At 34.7% G+C, this 16,436-nt stretch overlaps 1 protein-coding gene across 1 annotated transcript in view; it reads left to right on the top strand.

The window, feature by feature from the left end:
- LOC129275840 (6-phosphogluconate dehydrogenase, decarboxylating-like) overlaps window positions 1-10,668 on the top strand; it is a 28,453-nt gene extending 17,785 nt beyond the window's left edge. Inside the window, exons 11-14 of the mRNA XM_064109773.1 lie at window positions 6,163-6,296; window positions 7,024-7,123; window positions 7,649-7,771; window positions 8,331-10,668. Of these exons, the coding sequence (XP_063965843.1) occupies window positions 6,163-6,296; window positions 7,024-7,123; window positions 7,649-7,771; window positions 8,331-8,450 (477 nt within the window). The 3' untranslated portion in view covers window positions 8,451-10,668. The remainder of the gene's footprint in view (window positions 1-6,162; window positions 6,297-7,023; window positions 7,124-7,648; window positions 7,772-8,330) is intronic.
- The last annotated feature ends 5,768 nt before the right edge of the window (window positions 10,669-16,436 follow it).

Below are 16,436 nucleotides of genomic sequence, written 5' to 3'. Positions count from 1 at the left end.
TTTACCCGATTTTCTCGTTGGAGTCTGACGGGGAGGATAAATTTTGTGACGAGCACGTACGCGCGCGCACAAGGCCTGATCACGTGATTTGTTCTGATCACGTGATTTGATCCATATCGTTGTTCTGATAGATGTACGCAAGATCGTCACGTAATAAGCTACGCGTTTATTCACCATTTTCGTCTTATTTGTTTCATCAAGGAGATATCACTTTAGATAGAATGATATCTCCTTGGTTTCATTGATCGATTGTATTTTCAGAAAAACAAAAAGCTTGTTATGTCTTAGTACTTTGAGCTGATCTTGGTGCACTTTTGAACTTTTTCTCTCCCCATTATCCCCCTTCTTATTATTTTTGTCTACTATTCTGAAAAAAGGAGAAAAGAAAGCAGTTAAGCACACCATTCATCTTCTGCTCTTTTAAAAAAAGAAACGTCCATGTAGTTCATGATATCGGCACTATCCGAACAAAAGAATGTCTGGGCGGCCACTCAAACAAATTCCTTCCGAAAAGAGCAGGATACAGATGGTCAACGCCCCGAACAAAAGGAAGATTAGTGTTTATCGGCAGGATGACCCATTGAATGCTTTTCGTACTTAGCAATACAAAAAGCTTTTATGAATACTTTTTTTTCGACCAACAAACCGTATCTAAAAAGAAAAAATTGTCTCATTTACCGACAACGCAGGTGCTTATGACATCCGTCAGTGATTCATATTGCATAAAAGCGCTACCCCTGGGTGATGATGCATATAAGGATGAACGAAGAATCATTTAGGGAAATTATAGAAAAAATATGTTCAGATGTCACGGAGAACGAGAGAGAATGAGAGACAGAGATAAAAGGGGGAATAGACAAGTGCGCTTTTGCTAAAATTCCATGAATATCTACTTAAACGAATAACAACATGACTTTATTTTTTGGTTAGATTACTTTTAAAAAATCCCACAACGTTTGTTTGTCGCAACTCGGTCCCCAGACCCTTGCCATACTGACGAATTTTTATCATTATTCTTGTTTGACCTTGCCCCCTCCCCAGATGGAAATGTTCTGAACTACACTATAAACTTGCTTGTTTGTCTCCTCTCTCCGATTTTCTGTTTTTAATTGCGAGTAACGCGGTAGAAAAGATAAGAATAAAGACCGTCTTGGCCACTTTTTTTCCCCGTTACGACCCCCCAAAAATATTGCATTTGGGGCGCTTACCATGGTTAGCATCTAAACCAAAATATTTGGAAAAAGATGTTATACAGGGACAGCAATGTTTTTTTATGGTGCAGGGGTTGAGCTGTGAGACGGGGGTGAAGCGGCTAAAAAAAATTACAATTTGTTAATTCATGTCATTTTACAGAATGAATTTATAATAGGTTAGGTTTTAGAAGCTCTCCATCTTATTTCCTTTTCTCTCCCAGATGAAAACTTTTGCATTGAAAAGTTGCCGGAAACATAATCACTTCAAATGATAAAATCAATAATGAACTAAAAGTTTCCTCGCGCGAAATGGAGGAAATAAAATGATACAGGATGATAATTTGTTTGTCTGGTGTGTCATCCGATAGAACCCTCTCAATCCTACAAACTTTTATTCATGTGTGACCTACACCCCCCCAAAAAAAAAAATGTTGATACCGACCCAAATTTTATTGATTTTCCTACTTTTTCGCCAATTTCTTTCTTCTTTTTTTTAACCGGCGAATAGCGTGGTAGAAAAGATTCATAGAGGAAAACAAATTGTTTCCGTTACTGCAAACAATCATTTGGGGCGCTTACCCTGGTTAGCATCAAAACCAAAATATCTGATTTTTTAAAATAAAAAACAGGGGCCACTGAGCGTTTTTTATAATGGAGGGGTTGAGCTGAATGTGGGAGGGAGTGGACCGGCCCCCCAAAAATCATAAATTTATATAGACTTCGGATTTTTTTTGTACATGTTTGCTGAAAGGGGTGAGGACTGAAACTTCCTACCAACTCCGCTGCCTCTGTACTATGAGATTGAACGATTAAAACGATAGAGACAAAAATGAATTCTAACTATTGTGAATGTTTTTTAATGATTTATTTATTACTTTGTTTTCGGCTGTGAAATCAAGGAGACAATATAACAAAACGAAGGAGATAATCGAACAAAACGAAAGAACATGATTACGGATGCTATAATTTATTCAAGAAAAATTACTTTATCTTACTTTCAGTAATTGCTATCATGGCTCTTTTTGAGGGAATAGTAAGATAAAGAAAGAAACGTAGAAAGTGACAAGAAGAGAGTTGGGAGGTATGATTTCAGACTTACAATTTTGGTCACTTTCATTCGTTTAACACTTTGAAATAATTTCAGGATATTACAAATCGAATACCGGTGCGCAAACTTCAGGAACAAAATTATTTTATCATTATAATACTAGTAGCTGCGTGGAAAATCAAATTATTAATAAAATGAGACGTATAATTTATGAAAAAGTCTAAAAAAGAAAATTATTTTTAGTGAAAGATTGAGGCCTGTCTTGCCATAACCCTAAGCCCCAAGTTCACAAATAGTTTAGTTGTGCATTTTTATACAATGATGATGATGATCATCATCATATTGTCTTTTGCGAAAGATATCTACCCATGTTATCAATATAGAAAATGGAAGATGATATAGAATTCATTGTGAAATGACAGTTACAATAGTAATTTTAAAAGGTTTTTCGAGACATTATTTGAGAAACTGGGGGAAAACCCCCCAAAATTTTCGACATGATGACCACGATGAAATAGAACGAGAGGCCCACAAATCCAACCATCTCCGATACAAGTTGGCAAAAACGAGGCATTCTCTCTGAACCTTTTCCGATGAAGAGAGAGAGAGAGAGGGGGGGGGGGAGACGTTAGATGTAATGTAAAATGACAGGTACTGAGAAGAAAAAATCAGAAAGGATTGAGGGGGATGGGGGCGGGTATATACCTCGTAATCCAAATCGGGAAGAAGGAAGACGATACAGATATAATTTAAATGAGAAGAACTAAGAGAAAAAACGGTGTAGAAGGGAGGGGATATAGAAAGACGATAGATATAAGGGAATGAAAGCTGTAGATAATACATTCGGTTACAGGTTAGAAACCAGAGAAAGGGAAAACGAGGAAATCCCTAATTGGCACCGTTTTATAAATACATTATACATGTACATTTTATATTGACAAATGCGCAATAATTTAAACAAATTTACCATCCGCCAGTCAAATAGAAGGATTTCAGTAGCTTTCAAGTGTTATTGAAAATTTGTAAACAAATTTTATATAAAACGGGCCCCTGGTTTATATTTGACCCCCCCCCCCTCCGCTTTCTCTCGTTCTCTCATCCTATATTGCTCTTATTTTTGTCTTCTATTTCAAAGGAAACAAACATAAAATAAAGGAATTTAGCACACCGTTTATCCTCTGCTCTTTTGAAAATGAAAAACGTCCATGTAGTTCTTGATCTCGGCACTCCCCAAACAAAAAGAAAGTCATGGCGGACGCTCAAACAAATTCCTTATAAAAAGAGCAGGGGACAAATAGCCAACGCCCTGAATAAAAGGAAGATTAGTATATTTCGTCAGGATGACCTACTGAATGCTTCTCGTATTTAGCAATACAAAAAGCTCTTACTGCTTTTCATATTAGGACAGTAACATTAAAAAAATAAATGTTTACTCATTTATTGACAAAACATGGCAGGCGCTTAAGACATGGCAAGAACATTTTCTTCTTGAGCATGACAGTGCTTTCTTCACAAAAAATACAATTTCCCCTGGGTGATGATACATAGAGGGATGGAAGAAGATGCAAGTGAGATTAAAAAAAAAGAATAGAAAATGCAAATCGAGATACATGTATAGGAGAATGATAAAACGACAGAAAGGATGGAAGGGCAAAAAGAGGAAATGGACCAAAAAGGTATAATGTAAACCATAATGTGCGCTTTTGCTATTTCATGAATATTTACTTATAAAGAATTATAGAATACTAGTCCCTCACCTCAATTTGTAACTCACGCCATTTTATAGAATGAATTTGTCATGTTAGGTTTTGGAAGAATTTCATCTCATTCTCTCTTTCTCTCCCAAGCAGGTGAAATTTTTTGCATTGAAAATTCGACAAAAGCATAATCAGTTCAAACGCTAAAACTAACAATGAACTAAAAGTTTCCTCGCCGGAAATTAAGGAAATAGAATAAGAATTTACGTTGAGGCATCCACCTAAAAAAAAACATGTTTGTTTGACGTGTCCCGACAAACCCCTCTCAATCTTACACCTAACCCTCCCCCTAAAAATGTTATTAATTTTTTTCGCCAGTTTCTTTCTTCTTTTTTTTTTCTTTTGTTTTTCTGGCGAATAGCGTAGCAGAAAAGGATCCATATAAAGAAAAAAAAGACAGGTTGACCTTTTTTTTTTGGGGGGGGGGGGGGCGCTAACCCTGGTGAGAATCAACACCCAAATATTTGAAAAAGATGTATAAATATATTTAATTCAGATGCTACAATTTCAATAGATAAAAATAATTTACTTTCTCTCATTGTGACGAACAGTAATCGGTAGCATGGTTATTTTGGAGGGAAAAGGGAGATAGAAAAATGAAACGTAGAACAAGACGAGGAGAGCGTTGGGAAGTATGATTTCAGATCCACTATTTGAGTCACATTTACCTCCTTCGCTCTTTGAAATTGCAACAGGAAAACAAATCGAAGACTGGTATGCAATCTTCAGGAACAAAATAATCTTTTTATTACAAACTATAATTCATTAAAGGAGAAACAAAAGGCGATTTTAGTAAAACATTGAGGCCACCGTCTTAAAGCCCAGAAGCCAAAAATCACAAAATAGTTTCGGACTTTCGTTGCGCAGCATCATCATTGTACTTGCAAGGGAACATTCACCCTTTTTTATTCATTCTGGAAAATAAAGGTATTTGGTATGCTGTGATTTCACCCAAAACGGATTATCGTCGTAATTATTCACTTTGCAAATGATCTGTATACAAGGGGGTTAAGAGACCATTCATGAGGAGCGTGACAATAGGCAATGCCGAAAAAAAGCACCAGAGCAGACAACAAAGCGGTATCGATCGAACCCGACTTGTCCGCGCGTGCTGATTGCCCTTACGCATTTTTGTACACAGTGCCTATTGACTTGGGAAAAAGCGAAGATTTGGCAAAATAACAGAACTTTTTCCTCATAAATTTCTTAACTATTCTGTTGGTTTGAGAAGCGAGACCTTTAGTTCTAGAAAGAAAAATGTCTGATCTTTCATCTTTACATTTACTAAAAATCCTGAAAATACTTCAGTTTGGCGCAATTAGCAATAGATTAGGAAAACACCGCCACAGATCCAAATACCAGCAATGTACAAAAACAGCTCCGCCGCAGGGAGGGGTATCCGGTTTCACGGGCCCGCACGCAAAGGGTTAATACCCAATCCCCTTTTTATCACTGTTTTGAAAGGGGGAGTTTCCCCTGATGATAAGTTGGATTCAATAAAAGACAAATTAGATTTAAAAAATATTGGTTAAGTTTTGATGAAAATCCTTCAAAGATTATGAGAGCTATGAATCTTCAAATATTTTGATTTGTGACATCATATGCAAGCAGCTCCCCCATATATCATGAAATATAAATTCTGTGAGTTTTGATTTTTGAATTGAACATGATGAATAGAAATAATTTCCTTAAAGAAGGTGGTGTAAAGTGATATGTCCACACCCCCCTCCCCCGCACAAAAAGAAGTCACTTTCAATATACATTAACCTAACTTTATTAAAAGCATGAAATTTAAACTGAAAAAGCAAGCACATAGATTCCTGCTAACACAGCTTAACACATGTGGGACTGTGTATTATTATTGCTTGATTTGTCCATTCTGTATCTACAGGCTCTATGCATCACAAATCGTAAATACACCCAGGGATTCATATTGATGAGAGAGGCAGCTAAGATCTCTAACATAGGGTTCAGATAAATTAAACCTCCTTTACATCATTAATGTTTTTCTTTTCTCTATCTTCAGGCCCTCTATGCTTCAAAAATCGTATCATACGCCCAGGGATTCATGTTGCTTAGAGAGGCAGCTAAGATCTCTAACGTAGGGTTCAGATAAATTAAACCTCCTTTACATCATTAACGTTTTTCTATTCTTTATCTTCAGGCCCTCTATGCTTCAAAGATCGTATCATATGCTCAGGGATTCATGTTGCTGAGAGAGGCAGCTAAGATCTATAACTGGAAGCTCAACTATGGAGGTATCGCTCTGATGTGGAGGGGAGGTTGTATCATCCGTAGGTAAGTGCATGTTGTATGGCCAAGATGTCTTGATTATTTTATACCGACAGTTGCCTGGGAGGGTTTTTGTTTTCTTTGGTAAATATCCAGTACACCAATAAGAAGGTAAGAAATGGCTAAATCAAAATAATCAATTTTCCCTTTTTAGTGGAAGAAAAGCCTCTTCCTAATTCTGGACATAGTAAAGTCAGACTTGCTTTGGTGACCTCTTGCATAAAAGGATCACTCCCCATAAAGTTCTACCCCCATAAAGTTCTCCTCCCCCCTTCTGAACTGTTATTGAGCAATTTGAGACTGACATGGACTTACTAAATGTTACATAATTTTGGAGCTGTGAACCCGGGTGTCACAAATTTGGTCCCAAAGATGTATGTGCAAAACTTGAAAGTAAAAAGTTGGTGAGCGGTGCAGTAAAATTTTGTGCATGGTGGGGTAGTCACAAAATTGGTGGAGGGAGGGGTCACATTGACCCCCCCCCCCCCAGTTAAATAGGGATAACAATGGTAACAATGACAAAGGATTTTAGAGCTCTTTTTTTTTTCTTTTTGACTTCCCCAAAATAAGTAGATTTGGGTCAAGAATTCTTAGAAATAAGCATTTTGGTACCTCTCTGCTGATTCCCTGTCAAGGGGAATGCTTCGACATGCTTTTAACATGCATAGGTATGAATTGATGCGAGTGGTCACACAAACACAGTTTTATAAGTATTTTTGTTGTTCCTTTTCAGTGCATTCTTGGGCAACATCAAGGCTGCATTTGAGAAGAACCCTGACCTTACCAATCTCCTACTCGATGACTTCTTCAAGAATGCTATCCACAAATGCCAGGTCAGTATACAAAGTTTTTGAAATTATGTCATCAAAACTTTGAAAGTATATGGATCTACTTTGTGCACCTTTGACATTAAGAGGGTAATTAGATATCACTGAATATCTTGCACGAGTTTCAGGTCACATGATCAGGGTCAAAGGTAATTTGTGGTCAACAAACTTAGTATTTTATTAATTATGAATTGTATGTTTTGTTGTTGTTTTTTGTGTTTATTTTTTATGCTTTTTTTTTTTTTTTTTTTTTTGGGGGGGGGAATTAGTCATCTTTATAGTTGTTTTCAAAGTCAGCACTACTTCTATATTAATATGGTGGCTCAGCTACAGCCGGGGTAATACTATGATACCAAGTATCAAAGCGCAGTTGAGTATATGCACATGGTAACTGCACTATATAAATGGACATATTATTATATTGAGTCATGTACATGTATGCAGGTGAGACTGCCAGAGGTGTTCCACTTTTAATTACTGATACTTATCAATTACTTTTCATGATCCCCATTTCCTAAATTCATTGATCAGGCATCATGGCGTAAGGTTCTAGCAACAGCAGTTACCATCGGAGTTCCAACCCCAGCTTTCAGCACCGCCTTGGCCTTCTATGATGGCTATCGTTCAGCTCGTCTTCCAGCCAATCTTATACAGGTTAGTCTTCCTAAGACAAAGGCAGTGGAAAAAATTTGCTTGAACCAATTGCGCCAAAATTCACCATTTATTCACCAGTGATGATGGTTATGGGGATGTTGATGATGACGACGACGAAGATGGTGATGATGGTGATGACGACGACGATGACTAAGATGTTGATGATTAGTGATGATGATGATTATGATTGGTGATGATGATGATGATGTTGATGACGATGATGACGACGGCGTTGATGATGATGATTATTGGTGGTGATGATGATGGTGGTGGTGGTGATGACGACGACAACGATAATGATGATGTTAATAGTGGTGGTGAAGACATTTACATGTATATATTTTTTTTTTGAGAATTGAAATGATGACGATAATGATGAAGATAATGATGTTAATAATTGTTGACGATGGCATTGATTATGATGGTGATGGTGACAAAGCTAATGTTAAAGTGATTGTGATTATGATGATGAAGATGATAGCGGTTGTTATTTTGATAACAATGAAAATTGGAATTAGTATTGTTATGACTATTATAATGATGTTATGTCTTTTTTCAGGCTCAGCGTGACTACTTTGGTGCACATACCTATGAACTCCTCTCAGACCCGGGCAAGTTTGTTCACACCAACTGGACTGGTCATGGAGGAAACGTTTCATCTAGTACTTACAATGCTTAGAGTCCTTCTTCCACTCAAGCAGTATATTATCAACAAGCACACTCTCCTGAACATATGGTAGCATTTCCAAAAACAACTGATTTTGAGCTACTAATGCAAAGTTGGTTAACTATATCTTCATAAACAGAAGGAGGTGATAACAATTCCAAGTCTACTTCTTTTCAATCAAAACTCTAGATAATTTTATATCCCATGGTACTTTTGGAGGGGTTATTTGGCTGCATAAAAGTTGCTATTATGGTAACGACGATGTTAATTACCATGGTAACGATGCAAAATAGTCAGTTAAAATGAAGGATTTCATGTAAATTCAATTTTGGAAAGCAAAGATGTCATAATAGTCGCATTTATGCCACAGGGCCTTTATTATGGTACATATAATCTATATGAACCAGTGCACAAAAATTGGCCTTGCCAGGAAAGAGGAGGGGAGCCGTGCTTGTTGGAAGTACTAAAGCTGACATAGAACTTAAGCATTGTTTTCTTAAAAAATGGATGTTATATAATTTTATACTACAGAGATATAAAAAAAGATTAATTCAATATACTTCTAGAAGACTTTCTATGAGATTGCAAAGCACATTTTCTATACGAGATAACAGATGGCATATGAGTGGTGCTTAATGCTAGCTTAGTAGGCGGTGTATTATTAATTTTGGTTTAACCATATTTATTTTCGATGTTCGTATTTTGTCTCATGCTAGTTGAGTTCACCAACATCCGGGAACATGGTTCACATTAGATTTGTTACGATTCTGAATTGCTCATTATATTAAAATTTGATTACATTTTTTCTTAAGTAGATTAAAAAGGCTTTCAAGTGGAAGATTATTTTATGTATAAATTTGCTTGTTCCTTGATGCAATTCTAGTCAGGCTATATGTGCATTAAATGTTATGCTGACTTTAAACAGAGATACATGAGCTAAATTCTGCTCAATAATCACAGTACTGGTTGGCTATTTCTTGTCGGTCACTGAAACATTTTTCAATCATGAGGATTTAAAATTCTATCTTTCTTTATCCCATATATCAGACTAATTCATTTACTTGAAAGGGGAAAACATGTCTTTTCAACTATCAGAAAAAGTTCACGTAATAAAATCACATATACTCCAGGATGGTATAGGTAATTTCACTGCATTCTTGACCACTCCATACAAATACAATACACTATACTAGTGTATTTCATGAGCTCAGAACAGCAATGATACTGTGTTATTTTGGTGAGTGAATAATACTTGTATTGGCAGAGCTGTATACATTCCACTTGACTTGAATAACAGTCTGCTGCATGTCAACTTATATCATTTTCCCCCTTCAATGTTTACATATTTGATAGTTTTATTTAAATGTCCAATAAGGGAGATGTGAATAACATGCAAGTCATGTGTGGTATAAGCACAGGGTTGCATGGGTTTGGTTTACTTGAAGTCCCATAACAATAGTGGATGCGCAAAATGGGAAAGAAACTGAAAATCGTGTGATTAAATAAGAATAGATCTAATCATCTTGCATTACTGAATGATTTATCCGTATTTTAGGCTGCAAAGATTGCTGACAATGTCCTGCTTAGACTGTATACATGTACATAATGCTGTATCATTTTCATACTAAATGGTATTTTTTGTATTGAGGAAATAAAATGAAAATTTTGGTTGTTTTCTTACCAAGTAAACCAAAACTCATCTTGAAAGTCAACTCAGGGGGATGTTTCACAAAGATTTAAGTATGACATAGAATCGCACTTTATTGCCGACGCGTACATGATATGCAACTTGCAATCTTACTGATCGATTCACAACAGTGCGCCTCTTCTTTGCATGATGTCACCAATGCAGTCATGCCTAAGTCATACTTAAATCTCTGTGATACAACCCCCGGATCATGTAAGATAATTTTGTTATTTGATCAGTTTCAAATTGCCTGCCTCTCGCTGACTACATCTTTTTCTATTTAGGCTGTGTTGTTGTTTTTTGTCATCAGTACTATAGCACTAAAACATGTTACTGTCCTATGCAAAATGATAGTGTAATTGATATGATTATGTCATATTAATTAGAATTATGATTTATTTTCTTCACAGCCACTCTGTTGTACCTATACTGACACGAGTCTTCAAAGACCAAATTCTACACTGTTTTGATTGTATTATATTTTAGTACTCTCCCGATGCTTATCATGAAAATAAAAGAAAATTAATCAGAGTCTAACTGGAATTTATGATTTCTGTGTGTATATTTTCTGATGTGTCTTTCTAAAAAAAGAAGGCAGATCTTCTTCTCAGAAGTCACTTTCATGGGACCACATCTTTTTTGCATATTTGTATAATTTGGGTGCTTTTTCAAAATGCTCTTGATTTTCAGTTTGTGTATGGCTGGAGACCCTTTCTAGTTTCTAGTGCTAGATGTAGATGAGATGTAATGCTGAGTTGGTCTAATTACCACTTTAAAGGTAAAAGAAAGAAATTATTTCATGAGAAACTCTTTAAAATATTATCATATATCTAGATCTGGTACATTAGTGTAAACTTATCTTTGTGAAATCATAAAATCCGATGATCCGATAATTCTGATGATCACTAACACAGAAAAGCGTATGTGGGACAGTCTGTTGCTTATTTTTCTCATGTCTCTGCAATTACGCATTTTCTTCCAGAGCCATTTGACATCTATTTTTTATTTGTACATATGAGCACTTGACTGGTAATGTTCTTACATGTAGATTCTGTTGGAACTCATTTTGAGGTATTTATCTTTAAGTCTACGTATTTAAAAAAAAAATCTGTTCATGAACAATTTATTTAACCATATGGACTAAGTGGCATTAGACCAAGTGGATATTTAGACGAAATGGGCCCAGCCTAACTTGAAAATAGACCAAATGGCAAGACCAGGGCCCCATCTTACAAAGAGATTGATCCAATCAATCGTAACTATGGAAATCCATCAGTGTCATAATTTTTCTACAGGAAATTTGCAAAATGTCCTTTGTAAACAAAGGAAAACACACCAAATTGTCAAGAAATCAATGAATTTATGGATATACATTCATATCTAGAAATTTTTTAACAAACATGCATTTTATATGTTGACTTTGCTGGCTTTTCATAGTTATGATTGATCAGATAAATCACAACTCTTTGTGAGACGGGCCCCAGATGGAAAATAGACAGAGTGGGAATAGACCAATCAGCACACAGATGAAAAAAACATACATCCCCAATTACCTTCATTTCTTTCACCATCGATTTTATTGAAAAGAGAACGTACAATTACACATGTCATTTCATACTACAAATAAAACGATCTCATGGACATTGTGAGAATATGATGAAAAATATATATTATTGTTATAAGATAAAATAATAGCCAAGGATTCTTGATGATCTGACACGTTAGGAAGGTATTGATAATCTCACATACACAGTAAGTACGTATACATTACATGTTGGGTTCAAGTATAAAAATAACTGAACAAACATTTCATGGATCTACATGTATTGTATATTGTAACGAATACATCTTTTTTTATTAGTGATGGCATAACAGCAAAGTTCAACCCCAACAACAAGTTGATTTGAATAAATAGAGAAAAAAAATTAGTATAAAATTTGAAAGTTCCATAAAAATTGGATTTCAGTAAACTATAAAAGAAATGACTTCTATATTAACCTGTTGACAATTGAGTTCTGAAAGAGTTATATGCTTTGTACAGGGATCATCCGGTTTTAGTCACCATTCGGTTAACGATTCACTTATTTTCACAAAACGTGTAAGGCCCATTGAGCTTATCTTTTTGTTGGGTCATTGTTGGACTTTACAAATTCAGCACATACAACCTTCACTTCTATCAAATTTTCTGTCCAGCCTTGGCCTCCACAATAAATGTTCAAAATATACATGTGATTTTTATTACCAGAGAGAGCTATCATCAAAGATATCTCAATTTATAATTTTTCATTAGTGTGTAGGTGAATAATAATAACATATACCTGCGCTTAAATACTTCATGTTTTTAAGCACTTTACATTGTAACTATTATTACCCAGTCATCGGATCCTGGCATGTCTACACACAATGTATATATCTCTGCTTATCTTCAATTCACTATTCTCAGTCAAACATCATGTTTCTTACCATGCTGAAAAGTACTAACTGAAGCCAGTTTTTTATCAAGTCTGTCTACTTAAAAGAGGAAACAACAAAAATATTCAAGTTTCTAAAATACATCTCAATAATGGAAAAGTGACATCACAGAATACATGCAATTCATATAAACTCTCTAAAATAAAAAGTACATAGAAACTTTTAAACACAATAGCTGATCTGAAATAATCTCAAAATACATTTATGTCTACAGTCTACATCAGATCCAACTGATAATGTTCTTTACGACTTTGATGTAAAGTAGCCCTACACCCAAGATAAATTCTGTGTTTGGTGTTTGACTTCAGCCGAAGATTCTACATGTTTCCTTGCATTAATGTATGGTACGTGTACAACACCCTATCAAGCCTAGGTGGAATTTAGGGGCTCATTCAAAGGAATGAAACTCACAGAAGACGGAATAATTAGAATATAACTCTACAAATAATACATTATATTATAAATTTGAAAGTCGTGATAGAATAGTTGCATTTGTACATTGATAATTTGTTCATTACTTCTCTTTGATCCAAAAGTGCTTATCAAAACTACAAGGCTACATGTATACTGGATGTATGAAGAAAATGAAGACAGAAACATTTAAATCATTAAAATGAAGAATAAAATTGCTTGAAACTACAATTTTATTTTGTTATACGATTGATCCCTCTTTTTTTTCTTATACACCAATGAAAAATATATTTAGGGGTAAAATGTAAAAGTGCAGGTAATTCACATGCCTCTTCCTACTTAAGAAAAAAATCTGCTTTCAAAGTATTACATTTTCAATTCTAGACAACCATCATGCTCCTTTGAGGCAATGTTGACATGGAACCTGTATACCGTCACACTTACATGTACATGTAGATGTACTTCAAAATGATAAAAGTTTGATAATCACTCATGTAGTATTTTTCTTTCAAAATATAAAATTTGGGTTTCATTTTCTTATACACCCAGTAAAGACAATGAAGTTGAAATAAATATAACAGAATAAAACATATGAAATCTGAATTATTATAAAAATACAGATAAATAAATCAACATATTCTAATTCATTCACATGATATATACTTCAATTCTTCATAAAAATCAAATTGCATATTAGTATTAATTCCCATTTGATTTTTCCCCAACGATTAGTTTGCAATCTTAACCCTATTCTAATTCTTCAAATATTAATGATGTTAGCACATGTTCTTGATAACATCATACTCAATCTTTGGCCAACTGGTGTGCAATTGTGATACGAACAAATTTAAGCTACAAATCAATTTTACAAGATATTCTAATTTATAAGACTACACTGTACATTCAAATTGCATTATATCAAGAGTTATGTCTATAACAACATAAACATACAATTTCATACACTTTCACCAAGCCCCCCCCCCCCAAAAAAAAAAAAAAAAATAGTGCATGCATGTGAGATTGTGGAGAAAGATAGTTTGTGAGAATAAGAGAGAGAAAGAATGGTAGTTTTTGAGTGTGAAACAAAGAGTGAACAATTTTGGCAATTCAATGAATGAAATTTCTGGGACAAATGACACTCCAGACAAATGACTCACTGATTGACATGCACAAATAGTTTCACATTAAAATGTACATGTACAATTATGAGAGGTAGAAGACAATTGAGTCCCATAATGGGTGGTTCCAAAAAATACTGGGGGAAAAAAATGCAGATTTTCCATTTTGTCATACACATATCTGTAAAGACCAACGGATCATGAAAAGTTTTCTTGCAAAGTGATAATAACATAATGCTTGTATAGACTGAATATTGGTAATGAAATCGTTTTGACCACATGTTATGAAGAAGCTCCTATTGACCATTTCTGAGCCGTTAACAGTGCAGCAAATATGTAAGCCTGCTTGGAAAACAAACAACTTTGGAAGAGACCTTGTCATGAATAAAGTTGGAAAATGAAATGAAGATAAATATATTCATTTTTGGCCCTCAAATCAGCATTTCCCATGCCAGTTACATTTCGGAACATGACACACAGTGTAAATAACTCATTTAATCTCCAGTGTTTTGCTATAATAGTAAAAACATACGTCAGAAGTCTGTAAAGTTTTGTCAACAAAGACAAGTGCACATATCTACAAAACATGTACCTGAAAAATACATTTGAACAATCTATACTACCGAGTACTCACTCGTATAATATAATTCAACAACGCTTTTAAAAAGCAGGAAATCTATCATTTTTGCTATTTTGAGGAAAATCTGTGCAATTTACATGTGTACATAACAGGTATGTCAGCCTTTTTTTTTCTTCATTTTTTACATAAAATATTCCATCAACAAGTTTACACTGTAAGTAATGATCCTTTATTGATTCCATGCTGTAGGCAATCTATAAGGGTTGGCCTTGGTGGAAATTTGTTTAATTTGAAAATAAATAGAACCAATCATTTTTTTTTAAATACATAAAAAAATATCTACCTTGGCAGGGGCTACATTAAGTAATTTTTACCTACATGTATTTTAACATGTCACCTTTCATATCTACATGCATCTCTAACCGGATCCATTTTAATTTTGCTTCTCAAAAGGGGTGGGGGCACAGCTGGCTTGTGCCCCCCTCCTCCCCCCGCCCCTTTTGAGAAGCAAAATTAAAATTTGTAATGTAAATGCCGTTAAAACAGAAGTGTGCCCCCTTTTTTTGCTTTGGCTTGTCAAAATTTTCCTCGGAAAAATAAGCCCCCCCCCCCCTTTGGAAAATCCTGGATCCGCCCCTGGTTCAGCATATGCCAACAAACGTTCCTATTTTTCAATACAAGACATTCAATTCTTAATATCAAAAATTGCCTTTTGTTAACAATACAAAATATTGAGAATTCAAATTCTGTATATCAAGAAATCATTTAGTGTTAATAAAAGTGGAGTATATGCACATAGTCACCGTGCTATATATATTTTTATTATTATCATTATTGTTGTTGTTAATATTAAATGTACTATTATTATAGTCATAATAATAATAATAGGCAATTCTTGATATCATGAAAGAGAATTAGTTGAGAAAACGAGTATTCCACACGAAACATTGGCATACAGACTACAATATCTAGGTACTGTACATATACATGTATCGTTTCCATTATATTTTTAAAAATCAAAATTAAAAAAAAGAAAGGTACGAAGCAGTAAGGCACAATTAGCAAAGAAGATTAACAGTCAGCAGTTGATATAACTTAAGCCTTCATCTCAGGGGGATATGCTAATCAGTGTTTCCACTTTAAAGGAAATTTTCTGAATTCCGGGAACTCAGAAAATTAGGATAATTTTAAGGTAATTTTCGGGAAATTAAAAAATTCCAGGAAATTCTGGGAAATCAGAAAATTACAATTAAAAGTTCCAACTTTCAATATTCATGTTTGCCTCATACGTGGCTCAAAATGTTCTGCCCACACTCCACTTGCATTTTGTAATTTTTAAAGGGGAATCCAGCCTTGGCCATAAAATGTTGTGTTGGAAAGGAGAAAAATAAATTAAACAGAATGGCGAAAGTTTGAAAGAAATCGGACAAGCAATAAGAAAATTATAGCTGCTTTAAAATTGAGATCACTAATAATATGTAGATTTCAAATTGGCAACTGGGTAAGTAAATTATGACAAGGGGCAAGGACAACTTTCCCATAGGCCATGTACTTTATTATCAGGGATTTGTGGTTTTCTCCTAAGTACCCATTCCCCTGGGGCAGTAATCTAAATATAATCCAGGTAGTATATTGTTTTATGTTCTCATGAAAGAAAAATATAATTTGAAATAAAACTTTTGGGGAAAATGAAATTTTAGCCATAATATGTATTGGAGTACATGGAAAAG

Source organism: Lytechinus pictus, chromosome 14, assembly GCF_037042905.1.
Source record: "Lytechinus pictus isolate F3 Inbred chromosome 14, Lp3.0, whole genome shotgun sequence".
Taxonomy (NCBI): Eukaryota; Metazoa; Echinodermata; class Echinoidea; order Temnopleuroida; family Toxopneustidae; genus Lytechinus; species Lytechinus pictus.
The sequence above is the reverse complement of the archived record's forward strand: the minus strand, read 5'-3'. Positions and strand labels throughout refer to the sequence as shown.